We start from the raw sequence: 15,014 nt of genomic DNA on the forward strand, positions 1-15,014 counted from the left end.
TCTGACCCCAATCAATTCTGGGGTTGCGAAGTGTAAGCCAGGGATGTCCGAGTACTACAGGTGCAATGGGTGAATCAATGAGAAAAAATGTTATAGTTTCAGTGTGGTTGCCAGATGTAGTGAGTGTGATGGGTTCAGAAACGTGCGAAATGTTAGGAAGTTCTTGACCAGTAAGGGCGTTGACGGAGATCTTGCTGTTCAGGGGAGAAAAGGGGATGAGAAGTTGTTTAGCGAGTCTAATGTCCAGAAAATTACCTTCTGCCCCAGAGTCCAGTAAAGCCTTGGTGTCGTGAAAGTGAGTTGCCCACCTGAGCCTTACCGGAAGGAGAGTAGATGATGAGGTCTTCTCGGCGGAGATCCCACCCGATAGTAGCCTCACTGATACTATCGGGCTTGCTCTTTTACCGGGCATGAGTTGACGAAATGCCCCGGTTTACCACAGTATAAACAAAGTCTTTGGGATCTCCGCCTTTCTCTCTCCTCGCGGGAAAGCCTAAGCTCTGCCCACCTGCATGGGCTCGTGATCGGTGACGGGGCTGACCGTGTCCTCGCTGACAGTGCGTGCACTCTCTGTGCTGAAGAAATGACGATTCTGGACGACCCGACTCCTCCTGCTCAGCCGAGCGTCGACCCGAAGAGCCAACTCAATGAGTCCGTTCAGTCTCGCGGGTAAGTCTAACATGTAGATCTCATCTTGGACACGGTCAGCCAGCCCATCCAGGAAACGGTCCCACTGCGCCTCCTCGTTCCATTGGCACTCTGCGGCCAGGGTGCGGAATTGGATGGAATATTCCGACACCGAGCGGTCTCCCTGGCGCAGATCGGCGAGTAGTCTGGCCGCCTCCCTACCCGCCACAGCCCGATCGAAAACTCTCTTCATTTCCTCCGAGAGTGCCAGGAACGAGGCGCAGCATGGATCTTGGCCACACCGCCGTTCCCCAAAGTGCAGCCTTGCCAGACAATAGGGTTAACACAAATGCCACCTTGGATTGTTCTTGGGCGAATGTCTGCGGCTGTAACGAAAAGTGCATAGAGCATCTGATTAAAAATGCTCTGCAGAACTCCGGCTCACCTGCATAACCCTCAGGTGTGGGTAAACGTGGCTCACGACGATTCCATCCTTCTGGAGGTGTGGGTTGAACGGGCGGTGTGGGCGGCGCAGTGGGAACCCTGAGAAGTTGTAGTTGTTGGGTGAGCTCGGACACCTGTGCCACAAGTGCTTGAACCGCTCGACCCATGTTTGTGATGCCCTTCTCTTGTTGGTCCCTCCTGGCGATGCTGTTAGCAGCGAAGTTGTTCCAGCCTGATGCGCTTGCTGCATCCGTTGAGGTCAGATCATTCTGTGACATTACTGGAACGACACCGGATGCAAATGCAATAAACGCTTTATTGAAGAACTGATAGCAGAACGGTCAGAACAGACACACTGGGGTCGAGACGGCACAACACAGATGGAACAGTGGCGCGGTGAGCAGGTGGTGCAGTGCTGGTGGTGTCCTCGGTGAAGGTGCTCGGTGATCCAGTGGTGAGTATCCGTGACCGCGTGTGGAAGTCCAGTGAAGGTAATCCAGAACACGTAACGATAACAATCCAACCGGGAACGACAGCACGACGAACAGGAATCCACTCAGCAACGACACGAAGAACAGGAACACACCAGAGACGAACAATGATCTGACAACATGAGACACCAGTTACTGAACATATAAAGCCACATACAAAGTGAAACCAGCTGGCGCTGCTGATCAGAAGTGATCAGTGACCACGCCCACACTAAACACACACACACACACGGCACACAAGACGAAAGAGAGAAAGTGAATTGATCAAACGTGACACTGCAGTTGTCACAATGAAGATCCACCTCTGTTTCTCCAACTCCAAATTTGCAGAAGAAATGATGCATGTAGCTGATGACTTCATTGCTTCCCTTAGTAGATGACATGCCTTCATCAATCAGGTAATTCACCTGTTTGTGCAGCCATTCACATGAAACACCAAATAGGCCACATTTCCGTGGGGTCAGGAAGTACATTGGTCCTGGCTGGAGAGGGTTTGAGGGAAAGTGTAACTGTAGGAGACAGAGGGAGAGAGGGAACTTGGATTAGATTAAATTAAATTTGCATTGATTCATAATTGTCTAATAAAGATAAAACTTACTATATTGATGCTATTCTGCATTTGCACTATTTATTCTCATGCACCAAATCGCCCTTTAAGGGACATTAATGAAGTAAAGTGAAGTAAATGTGTGTGAAATATTACCTGCTGAGCAAAATCAAAACTGTAATGCATCCTAATCTTCTTGCTTGCTGGTAGGGATTGTCTAAAAGACAGGTTAGAGCCAGAGCAAATCTTTCTGCAGGCAGCAGTCATGTGGTTGTACACAGCGCTCTCTTTCTGCACAAGGGAAAGATGATCTTGTTGCTTCTTTACTGCTTCAGAATTTCTATCATCTGGGAGGTTTGCACTTCGCATCAGCTGCTCGTTATTGCTTTGGCACTGCCAGCAGAGATCTGTGCGTGGCCGGCAACTTTTGATGTGAAGGAGAAGTCGGTTCCACAGTGCTTTGAAGCTGGTTTTACAAACTGCACGCTCACCTGAAAAACAGATATTGCTTATGGTTAATTGTATTGTAATTGCTAATAGTGCTCCGCATTATTTCACTTTATAAGCACTCAATTTTAAATCAATGTTTACACATACCAAGCTCCTTAGCAGACTTCACGTAGAGACGCCACACTGAGGCCTTGGACACATGAGTTGGCAGCAACTTCACATGCCAATCCTTATGCCCAGGCTGTCGGCCAGGCAGCATGATGGCATTGTCTTCTGCATAGTTTTTTATGAAGTCCACAACTCTGTTGATATCCTCAGGGCTGATGAACCTGGCTGGTGAACGTGGCAGTGAGTGCTTCTTCCTCAAACGTGGTCTTGTCCCATTCTCCTCATGGTGTTTGACTATATCAGCCAGGGTGTCTCTGCCAATGCTGAAAAAAGGGGAGAAAAAATAAAAAACGTTTAACATCATGGTCTTGCTAACAGGCATCTTGTCACCTATATCAAAATGTATTGTACAAATTATAGGTACTTTTATTTTACTGAAGTAAAATACTTTTAATACTTTTTACTTTTACTTACTTTAGAGCTTGTATCTGTACTTCCTGGTTTAGTCTTGTTTTAGTCCTGGTTTAGACCTCAGTTAGTGGTTAGACCTGGTTCGAGTCAAAGGATTAAAAAAATCCTGTACATTAAACTCTTCATAAATACTTTTACTTTTGACTTTTAACGCACATTTTACGGCTACGTATACTTTATACTTTTACTTAAGTAGGAATTTAATCTGATACATTTACGATTACGTTAGTAAATTCTTGGTAAGAATATTAAGTAGTACTTCCTCCACCACTGGCTAAAATTTTTAGCATCACAATCAATTCAAGAATGCTAACAGGCAGGTTTACCTGGGCTAAGTTAAGTCATTAACACCAGTCAATTCAAGCAATTGAAGCATTATTCAAATTAATAGCAGAAGCTCACATTACCATCTTAAAGCTCATTATAGTAATGGGGGTTTTGGCAAGTGATATGATGCTAACCATTAGCAGCTAACGTTACAATTAAAACGACAGTCCTGAGCTAGCTAAAAACAATAGGTAGGTATTGGAAGGTCTAAACATGGACTAAACATGAGATGAACTTAGAATGAACTTAAAACGACAAACTTTGATGTTTATGGAAACTCAGCCCATAAGAAACAGAAAAGTATTCTTGCAGATCTCGTTGCCTCCAATGAAATAAGTCGTTCGGGCACACTTTCTCTTTGTCGGGGTCTTCTTTGTGGATGTAACCATCTCCGAAGTTTGCACTGTGCGTCTGTTTGCCTCTAAATGTCCAATAATTTGCATGTCCTGCCACTCTTTTTCCGCAGCTAAAGAATCCAGCCGTATGTTGTACATAATGTCTGGAGAAAGCTTCTGACTACAAGACTGTCTCCCATGCAGAGAGTTCTCTTTTCTCCTCGTGTAACATTTACAGTCAAAGTTACGGATTTTCACCATTTCTCTATCTATATCCCCATCAAATGTTACTATCGATATAGCCTCTGATATCTTACGGTCCAACTCGTCTGACGCCAGTCCGATACATTCTTCCTCGTCTTCATCTTCGCTCAGTTGTAGATTAGGGATATTATTCAGTCTTATCATGCCACTTTCATCGTCACTCAGATCGTCTTCAGAATCAGTGAACGCTTGTTCATAAGCATCCAGCTTGTCGAAGAAGTACTTCAAAACATTTTCGTTGTAACGGCCACGGTTCAGCTCGTCTGCGACATTCTTTGCGGCGTCCATCTTCATTGAATTTTGATATCAGATAGAGCCGGCTAGAGCGCAGCATAATTAAGTAGCCACGCTGTTGGGTGGCGGGGGCAAAAGCGCCGGCGGCTATTCAGTATGGAAATACACACAGACAATGACACGCCCCTACTGCATGCTAGAATCTCCGAAAAACAAGCCGATTTCAACCTCAAAATGTACGCTTTTGAATATACCAATACTGTTATCTCAAACATGGAGAGGCTTCTTCATGATCTCAACTAACAGATTCTGCAAAAAAGCGGAAATCACCAATTTTGGAAAAAAACGCTTCTTTCTCATTTTCCTCGCAAGTTGTGCTGCCGACTTGTGTCACTGCTTTCCGTAACGGGTCACATTTCTCAACCAATCCAATAATATTAATAACAAAAACTATGGGATAATAAAATGAAATAATAAAACGGCTAAGGGCTGACAGCGTAGTAAAAGAGACAGATCGAGCCAGCCAGGAGTCAAACCTAGAATCTTCTGATTCGTAGTCAGACGCCTTATCCATTGCACCACTGGCCCACCTAACTGTTGGTGTTCGGCTGGGCAGAGGCCTGTCATGAAATCTACTTTTTCTCATGCTATTAACAGACCTGGAGCCAACATCAGGAAGGGGTCAGATGAGGGGCCTGCTACAAAAACCTTCGAGATGGAGGCCTCACATGTTGGGGATCTCGTTGTTGTTAGGATATTCCTACAGAAATCTACTTTTTCTCATGCTATTAACAGACCTGGAGCCAACATCAGGAAGGGGTCAGATGAGGGGCCTGCTACAAAAACCTTCAAGATGGAGGCCTCACATGTTGGGGATCTCGTTGTTGTTAGGATATTCCTACAGAGCCTGTGACAGTTTCTCAGCAGAAGAACTGGGATCCAGGGCCAGAGACGTCTGCAAAAAACTGCTATAAAAACCTTCAAGATGGAAGCCTCACATTATGGGGATCTCATTGGTTTTGTTTTCATGGCAAGTTGTGGTGTTGTTAGGATAGTCCTACTGAGCCTGTGACAGTTTCTCAGCGGAAGAACTGGGATCCAGGGTCACAGACGTCTGCAAAAAACTGTTATAAAACCTTCGAGATGGAGGCCTCACATGTTGGGGATCTTAATTTTGTTGTGTTCATGGCAAGTTGTGGTGTTGTTAGGATATTCCTACAGAGTCTGTGACAGTTTCTCAGTGGAAGAACTGGGATCCAGGTTAAGAGACGTCTGCAAAAAACTGCTATAAAAACCTTCGAGATGGAGGCCTCACATGTTGGTGATCTCGGTTGCTTTGTTTTCATGGCAAGTTGTGGTGTTGTTAGGACATTCCTACAGAGTCTGTGACAGTTTGTCAGTGGAAGATCTGGGATCAGGGTCAGGGGTCAGTGATGTCTCCTCTCCTGGAGGAAAATACAAGTATTAGTGTTCTTGCTGCAAAATCTGGTAGATGCCAACAGCCGGGCTTGAGGGGCAGGCGTCAACAGACCTTCCCTGGTGGATTAGTGGTAAGAATTCGGCGCTCTCACGCTGCAGCCCGGGTTCGATTCCTGGTCAGGGAATGACCTTTTGCCCACCACCGGAGGACGTGACTTTAAAATGCCGAACTACGAACTGAAGCGCTGACGCCCTCGTCGAGAAGCACGGCCAAGGAAATGTTTATGTGTGAAAAAGACCTCCTTCGAGCCGGAGTCGAACCAGCGACCTAAGTATTGCCATCGTGCCACCTACAGTCCTCCGCTCTACCAGCTGGGCTATCGAAGGCACACTGATGTGGGACTGAACCTCAACATATCAGGTTGCTGAAGCTATGCCACTGGCACAGACATACGTGCTGGTTGTTTCGATTAAGTGACGCAAAGGCAACCCAATCTTCTCACACCGGGAGTCAAACCCTGGCCGCTTGGGTGAAAACCAGGAATCCTGACCGCTAGACCATATAGGATCTTCTTTCCACCATGGGAATGATCCGATTGGAATGTTTACTGAATTCAATTTCATCAGGCTCAACAGAGGGAGCTCTCATTTGTTTCGCCAAGGGGGTTCAGTTTCCTCCGATTCCTGCGATGGCATAATAGACACTATAAACTGGTCGTAAAGCAAGGTCCTTGTGACAGTACTCATGCAATGCATTTGAAAAGACGCATAGTATTGTATGGTAACCGTTATCCTACTGACAAAGCAGCCTATTGTTGGACTGTCAATTTTTTATATTTCTCAACCAATCCAATAATATTAATAACAAAAACTATGGGATAATAAAAGGAAATAATAAAACGGCTAAGGGCTGACAGCGTAGTAAAAGAGGTAGAACGAGCAAGCCAGGAGTCGAACCTAGAATCTTCTTATTCGTAGTCAGACGCGCCAAGGACGGCGCGCATACGTCTATCGAAGCTAACTTTTTATGACTAATGTTAATTATTAGGATAAACGTTATTTAACTACACATTTAAGTCCAGATAATTCTGTCATGTGTAGAAATTAACATATGTATATAATAATACAGTAAACAATAATAATAATAATTAGAAGAGGAAGAAGATGAAGAAGAAAAACACAAAAACGTCCTAACCCATTATATTTTTTTTTATATAATCACAACAATTATTAAAACTGGTAATATTAATAATAATAGTAGTAAAAATAATCTGGTACATAAATAACTTAAGGCATAACTAAACATAAATAAACTAAAATAAATGCTTCTAATCTATTATTATTATTATTATTTAAAATATATATTATTATAATAATAATAGTAATAATGATATTAATGATAATCAGGTACATAAATAACTTAAATGCTTCTCATCTATTATTATTATTATTAATAATAATAATAGTAATAATGATATTAATGATAATCAGGTACATACATAACTTAAGACATAAGTTAACGTAATAAAATAACTAAAATAAACTCTTCTCATCCAGGCAACCACCTTTTGCCCAGAAATTAAAATGTGTATATAATTTTAGTGTAGTTGTTGTAGTAAATAATACAGTAAACAACAATAATAATAATGAAAAGAGGAAGTACATGAATAAGAAAAAACACAGAAACATCCAAACCCATAATTTTTTTTTTAATATAATCACATTCCGGTACATAAATAACTTAAGGCATAGCTAAACATAAATAAACTAAAAAAATATATATATATTATTAATAATAATAAAACTAATAATGATATTAATGATAATCAGGTACATAAATAACTTAAGGCATTAGTTAACGTAACAAAATAACTAAAATAAACTGTTCTCATCCAGGCAACCACCTGTTGCCCTGACGACAGCTACTAACAGGACCATTAAAACAATGGACCACCAATCTCTGGATACTGTAGTTTCTTTCCCTGGGCCAAGTATTTTACTTAACTCCAATAACAATTAAATTACCTGATACAGTATATCTGTCTTTCACTCCTATTCTAAAAACTGTAAAGAAATGTAATCAAATAAAGTGTAAGAAAAGTAAAATGAATAAAACACAAATAAAGGTACAAACACAACTCCCATTATCCCCATCCTACTCACAGATGCATGCGCGCAACACACACCCACACCCACACACACACACACACACACACACACACACACACACACACACACACACACACACACACACACACACACACACACACACACACACACAAACACAAACACACACCAACCATGTTTAAAAATGATTCAAAAGGCATCACACACATAGTTGTTATACATATTAAAGACAGCTGTCATTGTTGGAGAATTGCTCTATAATCAAACATTAATCAAATAAATAAATAAAAATAATATGCTGAAAGAACAATTTTAAGAAGCTGGAGGGTTGTCATTTCTTGGCTTTTTTTTCCTATAACCTCGTTCCATCAGCACAGCCCTCCATTCATCATATGATTTAGTCTCAGACTCTTCGCAGTACCAGTTGCCAAAGTACTGAAGATGTGTTGGTGGCTTTCTCTCCTTATTGCACTTTCTGCAAAGAATGACGTCTGTCTTCCTAACATACTTTCTTGTCACTGTTCCAGCGCTCTCCCTCTTCTGTTTTCTCTTTCTATATTGCTGAGTGGAGTAAGGAACCGCCTGACTGGATGTCTGTGTCTGAGATGATGGTGGCATAGCTGACGGTAATGGGAGGTTGAAGAACATCACCTGTGAGGGACCAGGCACTGTAGGAAGCTGCACAGGTGGTAAAATGAAAGGGAGAGAGACAGGTGGTGCTGGTGCAATAGGGACAGGAAGTCCTTCATGTGATGGTGGAGCCTGGAAGATGGCCTGAGGTTGCGACCTCCCCTTGAGTTTTGCCTCCCCAGCAGTATTTGGTGGCAGGATAAAAAGGTGTGGCTCTGACAAATTGCCGGAACAGAGAGTCGGTCCTTTCTGCATAGCAGCAGGAAGGTTCTCAGGTCCTGCCATGGGTGCTTCAGGGGCTTGGATACCCTGTTTCAATATCTCCTTTTCCTGTGACTTACAACGCCTGCTGTACCTGGGAAAACATAAAGCAACCAATTTGAATAAACATTTAAGCAATTATACAAAAGATGGTATGTTCAACTACGGTTTGATCATGACTATGATGCAACAGCAAGACACAGCTGAGATCACAGAGCAATTGATCACACCCTTGTCTCGGGTATCCTTGCTTTAGTAAAATGCCGCTGCAGTGAGAGGTGCAGTGAGAGGTGCAGTGAGAGGTGCAGTGAGAGATGCAGTGAGAGGTGCAGTGAGAGGTGCAGTGAGAGGTGCAGTGAGAGGTGCAGTGAGAGATGCAGTGAGAGGTGCAATGAGAGGTCCAGTGAGAGTTGCAGTGAGAGATGCAGTGAGAGGTGCAGGTGCAGAGAGAGGTGAAAAAAAACTGATTTGCTTTTTACTGGAATGCTTTTGAATGTGAACAGCACGGTACATGTGGAAATAAAAGTCCCAACCAAGAAATTTAGTGTAAAAACGGGGGATTGCATGTTTTGCATGCAAATACCTGTAAAACTGACACATACAAGTCTATGTAGTTTTTGTAATGTCAACAATAGCCATTATTTTGAAACCTGGTGTACTTTGATTGACTGCATGTACCTTGTGAAGTGAAATCAAGTGTTATTCTTTGACAGAATAATTTCATTTTGAGTCAGATTTCCAGTGTTTTGGGAAATTTAGTGTGTAGAGAAAGATGTGTTCTATTTTGAAATTGAAGTTAGTATATATTTAACAAAATGTGTTTTTGAGAAGAAAATCATCCATTTGGCCAATTGTGTTTTGTTGGTGTGAGTCTGTGTTAAGAGTTTCGAAAAGTATCTGAAGTATGGGTAAGCGCTTGTTGGCGATTGAAAAAAACTGTAAGACAACCACATAAAAGACTTGAACGCTTTGTGTGGCACTTCAATTTATGCTTAGCTGGAACAATGCTAATTTACTCACCATTGTGTGACTGTTGCAGTGTTAACTTCTGGGAGCTGGATGGTGGTCTCGCTCATCACCTTAGCATCGGTGAGGATGCACTCTCGGATGTGCTTGTAAGCACGCACCACCATTGTGAAGCGGGACACCCTCATTCCATCACACCGCACCACGTTTGGGTAGAGGGCACAAAGCCTTGTGAAGATGGCCTCCACCACTCGGTTGCAGTCAGGCCACTGTGCAGGACTATGAGCCCCAACGAAACACCTGCAAATTACAACAGAATACATATTCATTTCAATGTGTGATCTTACTCTGTTATTTTTCTTGTTTGTTTCCCCCTTTTCTAATCTGTCTGTTTTGCTTTGTGTTGTCTAGATGTGAATTTTTAATATCTGTGCATAGTTATGTTTTGTGGTTTGTTTTATACAAAATTTAAGACAATCAAGAACCTGTGTTTGCTAAATTTAACATACCTTATGGTGCTCTCCACACCTGGTGCCACAATCTTCTTAGTGGCTCTGAATCGTCCCTGTTTTAGGGAGGTTTGGTGACGTCGTGGGTAAATGGTTTTCCTCTTGTCATACTCCCCCAATGCCTGCCATAGGGTGATGATCTTGACACACTCTTCAGCCAGTCAAGGCCAGACGGTGGTCTCTGAGGCTAACCAAGAACTCTGCCAAGTCCTGCACGGCTCCATACCCCCCAATATTATCAGGTCCAACAGAATCCTAAAATAAAAGATAATTCAGGAACTTTTGATAGCAGCAATGAATACAAATATTCACATGAAAGCACAGCAAACATAACTAAGATTTTGTTTACAGACGTAAATGTACACTGGGCCCTTACATCATGATACGTGTTCTCTTCAGATGTCAGAAGACCAGTTTCAGCTGATAATTGGTCCACTGGAACTACATGAAAAAGGCAAACATTCAGTTTAAATTTGTAATTTTGCCTTTCAATAAGACATATATACATAGAGGTGGTGGTAATTGTTGTCACACTAACTCTATATAGATACTTTGGTAAACTCACAGCTATGTGCTCCAGGAAAGAGTCCTGGCTTTGAATGACTGTGCAGTGGGCTGGTGACAGGAGACGGAGGGACCACAGACAATGATGAAATGGAGCAGGTGACAGATGTCACTGGTGATGGAGGAACCACAGACAATGATGAAATGGAGCTGGCGACAGGAGATGTCACTGGTGATGGAGGAACCACAGACAATCATGAAATGGAGCTGGTGACAGGAGATGTCACTGGTCATGGAGGAACCACAGACAATGATGAAATGGAGCTGGTGACAGGAGATGTCACTGGTGATGGAGGAACCACAGACAATGATGAAATGGAGCTGGTGACAGGAGGGGTTGGAGATGATGCTGCAGACACTGATGCTTGTGAAGAGGCAACAGGTGTCCGTTCTGTGTCAAAGGTGGGGACAGTGATGTCCTGAAACTCCTCAAGTTCAGCATAACTTTCATCCACTTCTATACCAACCTCAGTGGTCTCGGACTCTTCAATGGCCAACTTGTAGTCCTGCAGAACTTTACCAGTTTGCTGGTAAAGGTATTCCACTCCAATAAGCTCACCTTTAAAATATTAAAACATTGAAAATTAGATAATATACCAGGATATTATATTATAATTCAGAGGTTAAATGGTATGTGTACACTTAAAAAAATGTGACCAAAAACAACAAATAGTTATCTACCAGTGTACTTTCTTGGCCCAACATAAGGGATGATTTTCTTGCCCATAACCTCCTCTGCAAGAGTATTGACAGCATGACGCAGAAGATGATTGTAGGAATGGGGCTGCTGCTCATCAGTTGTTGCTGCCACAGCCCGGTCCTCATTCCACCTTGCAAGTCCATCCAAAAGATACGCCTGGAAGAAGGTGTCACTCGCCAGCGTACCTGTAAATTCAAAAAAGAAAAATAAGACCACACAAAAATGTCATATGGATACACAAATAGCTGTTCCCATAGTTATTTTAATATATAATTAAATCAAATCTTATTTTAATAATTCAGTTAAGTCACTTATTTACCTGGGATGAATCTGTTAAGGTGCAGGTGAAATGACTCAAGCGAAGTGGAACCTCTGGCACAGCGGTAGGTTGGCAGACGGTGCCCTCCCTTCACTACAGTGCCCGTCTGCATGTAGAGCTGCACACCTACAGGATCCTGGATGCAGGCCACATGCTTCCGCTGGGACTTCAATATCTCTCTCATCCGGGCTGAGTTTATTAGTGGGACTCCCATAGTGTCACGACCAGCATCTCCATCAAAGGCCTGAATATGGCTCTCAATCAGCGCCAGGGTCTCCTTGGTCCCGCGAGTGGTTCTCCTGCAATGTAGGGCTAGCTCGTTACGGCTGATACAGCGCAGCACATCAGCCTCGGATGTAGGTTTCCAGTTAGCTTCTAGCTCTGCATGCTTTGCCTTCTTCAGGGCCGTCAGGTCAACCTGGTCCCACATGAAAATACAGTGGCTGAGGCGACTCATTAATGTGGCATACAACTGATGAGAGTCAGTGGTGCAACCCACAGCAAACCTCCGCATGAAGTGCCATACATCTAAACGGATGATCATTTGCTCCCACTCTTCAAACATTCTTCTCAGAAGAGTGTTGCCACAGCAGTCTCGGTCGACATACAGTACCTCGGGAGGAGCCACCCCAGCCACTCTGTATCGCTTGATGAGGCCTTCAATCATTGGCCCGAGACCAAAACCTTCGCTGGCTGTGAGCACGGACATGATCACCTGTCCGTGCTCATTGCCAACATTGGTTGCCCAGGTAGCAGTGCCAAAACTGCGTCCTGCTAGTTTTCTGGCCACTTTTTTTTTGTTGAATCCATTTTTAAGATCCGACCATATTGTGATGTGATAGTGGCCTTGATCTCATCCAGCCTTTGCAGGACATCCTGGGCGTACACCTGCATCAACCACCGTTGCTTAGGGACAGAAGGCATTGAAGGAGCAGATTCAAATGTCACAGGCAGGATCAGGCTACAAGTGACAGCACTGGCAATCCCCTTGCAATCTGTCAGATACTGGACTGTCTTTTGCAACCACACCTCAGTATGACGTTCCTGCAGCTTGCGCTGGATCTGGCTGCTGCTGTTTCCCAGCCCTCGCTGACGCATCAAACATACTACCTCGACGTCACATGCAAGTTTTGATGTAAGAATGCAAGGGAACTGCACCCTGTGGCCAATGTCGAGCTGGGAGACGATATCATGGCTCCAGCTGATGACCTTCCTCTTACATCTTCGGCAGGCCAGGTACTCAGATGCCACAAAGTATATCTTACCCAAGGCAAACACCTGCCAGATCTTTTGATGCAAGCCAGCTGAGGTCAGAAGGTCTTTCTGACAGTCTGGATGTGGACAGGTCAGCTTCACTTGCCACAGTTTCGTGGCATCCAGAGCAGCAGGGGATGGCCAAAGTAGTTCTCTAAGGGAGGGCAATTACTGGTCTTCAGTGGAACCTGTGGAGGATACCACCAAAGTTTGTCCACCCTGCTAAAGATCAGCTCAGGATGGCCCTGTGCTGTCCACCTGAACAGAGCCTTGGAAATCCACCTCTGATCCACTTCAGGCAGAGTGTGTATCCATCCAGATGGAAGACAGACTCGTTGTGCTGGGAAAAAAAAACAAAAAATGTAATAAATACAACAAATGCAAATTCACAATAACTTCCCTTAACTTTTTTATCCCTGGAATGGAACTTGAATATTTTGTTGCATGTTTTAAATAAGTATAAACGTACATGCCAGATGTGCCATCTCAAACTTAGTTGCCTCTGCCAGCAGTGTGCTGTCATCTATCTCAATGGACACAGTCGGGCGAGTGAGGATAGCTGAGGTCCGTGTGGCTGCCTCAATGGACACAGTCGGGCGAGTGAGGATAGCTGAGGTCCCTGTGGCTGCCTCAATGGACACAGTCGGGCGGGTGAGGGTGGCTGAGGGCCGCGTACGTGCCTGGGCCAAAGCTACAAAACAAAACACAGAACAGATAAACATGACTACAGAACAATAAATCCTAAAATCCTACAAAGCAATAAATACTAAACACACCAAAAAAGTGTTATACAAATAAATGTTGGCTTACAAGGTGTGGATTTGACGGGGGAAACCAGCCTTTCAATGGTCTTGGTCAGGCTTTTCTGGTTAGGCAACTTCCTAAACAAGAGGGAGCGGAGAGAGGCGGTGGAAGTATGGGTGGAGGCAGCGTGCTGGGTGGTGGTTGAAGCGTGCTGGGATGTGATGGTAGCGTGCTGGGTGGAGGCAGCGTGCTGGGTGGTGGTGGTAGCGTGCTGGGCGGTGGTGGTAGCGTGCTGGGTGGTGGTGGTAGCGTGCTGGGTGGTGGCAGCGTGCTGGAGAGCTTTCCCAGCATATTGCTCTTCCTTCATGGCAATGGCAATTCTGCCAGAAGGAAAGAGCTCAAAATACTCCCTGAAACTCTCTTTGTTGTGGGCATGTTCTTGGGAGTCTTTGCTGCCTCCTGTGGGGTCCCTCTTCACAGCTGCCACCAAGTAAGCTGCATACCCCAGGGCATTTTCAGCCACCCACTTGAATGTTTGCCCTCGAAATACACCAAAATGGATTTCAAAGAAACCCAGCAGGTGCTTTCTGTTAGCTAGATCTCCGTGGTGCTGACTTAAGCTTTTCTTGGCCTTGTCCAGCACTATGTCAGGGGACAGGGGTCTTGTGTACGGCTTTCCTTTGTTGGCCTCCTTCACCTTTGCCGCTTCCATTGTATCAGTCAGATTCAGGCTGCCATCAGCTCGTCTCCTGAAGCGAGGTTCCATCTAAATTTAAAAAAAAAATGTTTGAAGATATAAAGAATTTAGAGAAAGATACAGACAAACACATTTGGTAACACATTAGTTAATACAGCCGTGCATATTGCATTACTATATTTACTCATGATCACCTTGTAATGTTGATTATATATTATGCTTTGTGTGTCTATATTTTTCTAACAGGCTTAAAATGTTGATTTACATATCAGAATCTCAGAATGATCCCAGAATAAGAGGTCATTTTTTCAATAATTATTATACCATTATTATACCATTGTTATACCACTACTTTCCCCTCTTTGAAATCCTTTGCTCTATTACAATGAACAGTTAAATGTAATGCATTCAAAATGTTAGCCTACTTAACGTTAGCTAAAACAAGTTAGTTTAGCATCAAAATATAGTAAAAGTACTAAAAGTAGAAGCATAATGTACACTATATTACAGTAATTGAATTATAATT

At 43.6% G+C, this 15,014-nt stretch overlaps 1 protein-coding gene and 1 non-coding gene across 2 annotated transcripts; both read right to left on the reverse strand.

The window, feature by feature from the left end:
* Positions 1–6,017: 6,017 nt before the first annotated feature.
* On the reverse strand, positions 6,018–6,104 carry trnay-gua (transfer RNA tyrosine (anticodon GUA)). The gene is given in 2 exon segments: positions 6,018–6,053; positions 6,068–6,104. It is a non-coding gene; the product is annotated as a tRNA-Tyr (tRNA).
* Positions 6,105–11,004: 4,900 nt separating this feature from the next.
* Positions 11,005–12,891, reverse strand: LOC143712094 (uncharacterized). The gene is made up of 4 exons (XM_077204310.1): positions 12,618–12,891; positions 11,794–12,486; positions 11,456–11,659; positions 11,005–11,333 (listed from the first exon to the last, which is right to left on the reverse strand). The coding sequence occupies exons 1-4, from the start codon at positions 12,889–12,891 to the stop codon at positions 11,005–11,007; spliced, it is 1,500 nt and encodes a 499-aa protein (XP_077060425.1).
* Positions 12,892–15,014: the final 2,123 nt, after the last annotated feature.

Source organism: Siphateles boraxobius, unplaced genomic scaffold (genome assembly GCF_051911475.1).
Source record: "Siphateles boraxobius isolate OS27281-9 unplaced genomic scaffold, OSU_SipBor_1 5, whole genome shotgun sequence".
Taxonomy (NCBI): domain Eukaryota; kingdom Metazoa; phylum Chordata; class Actinopteri; order Cypriniformes; family Leuciscidae; genus Siphateles; species Siphateles boraxobius.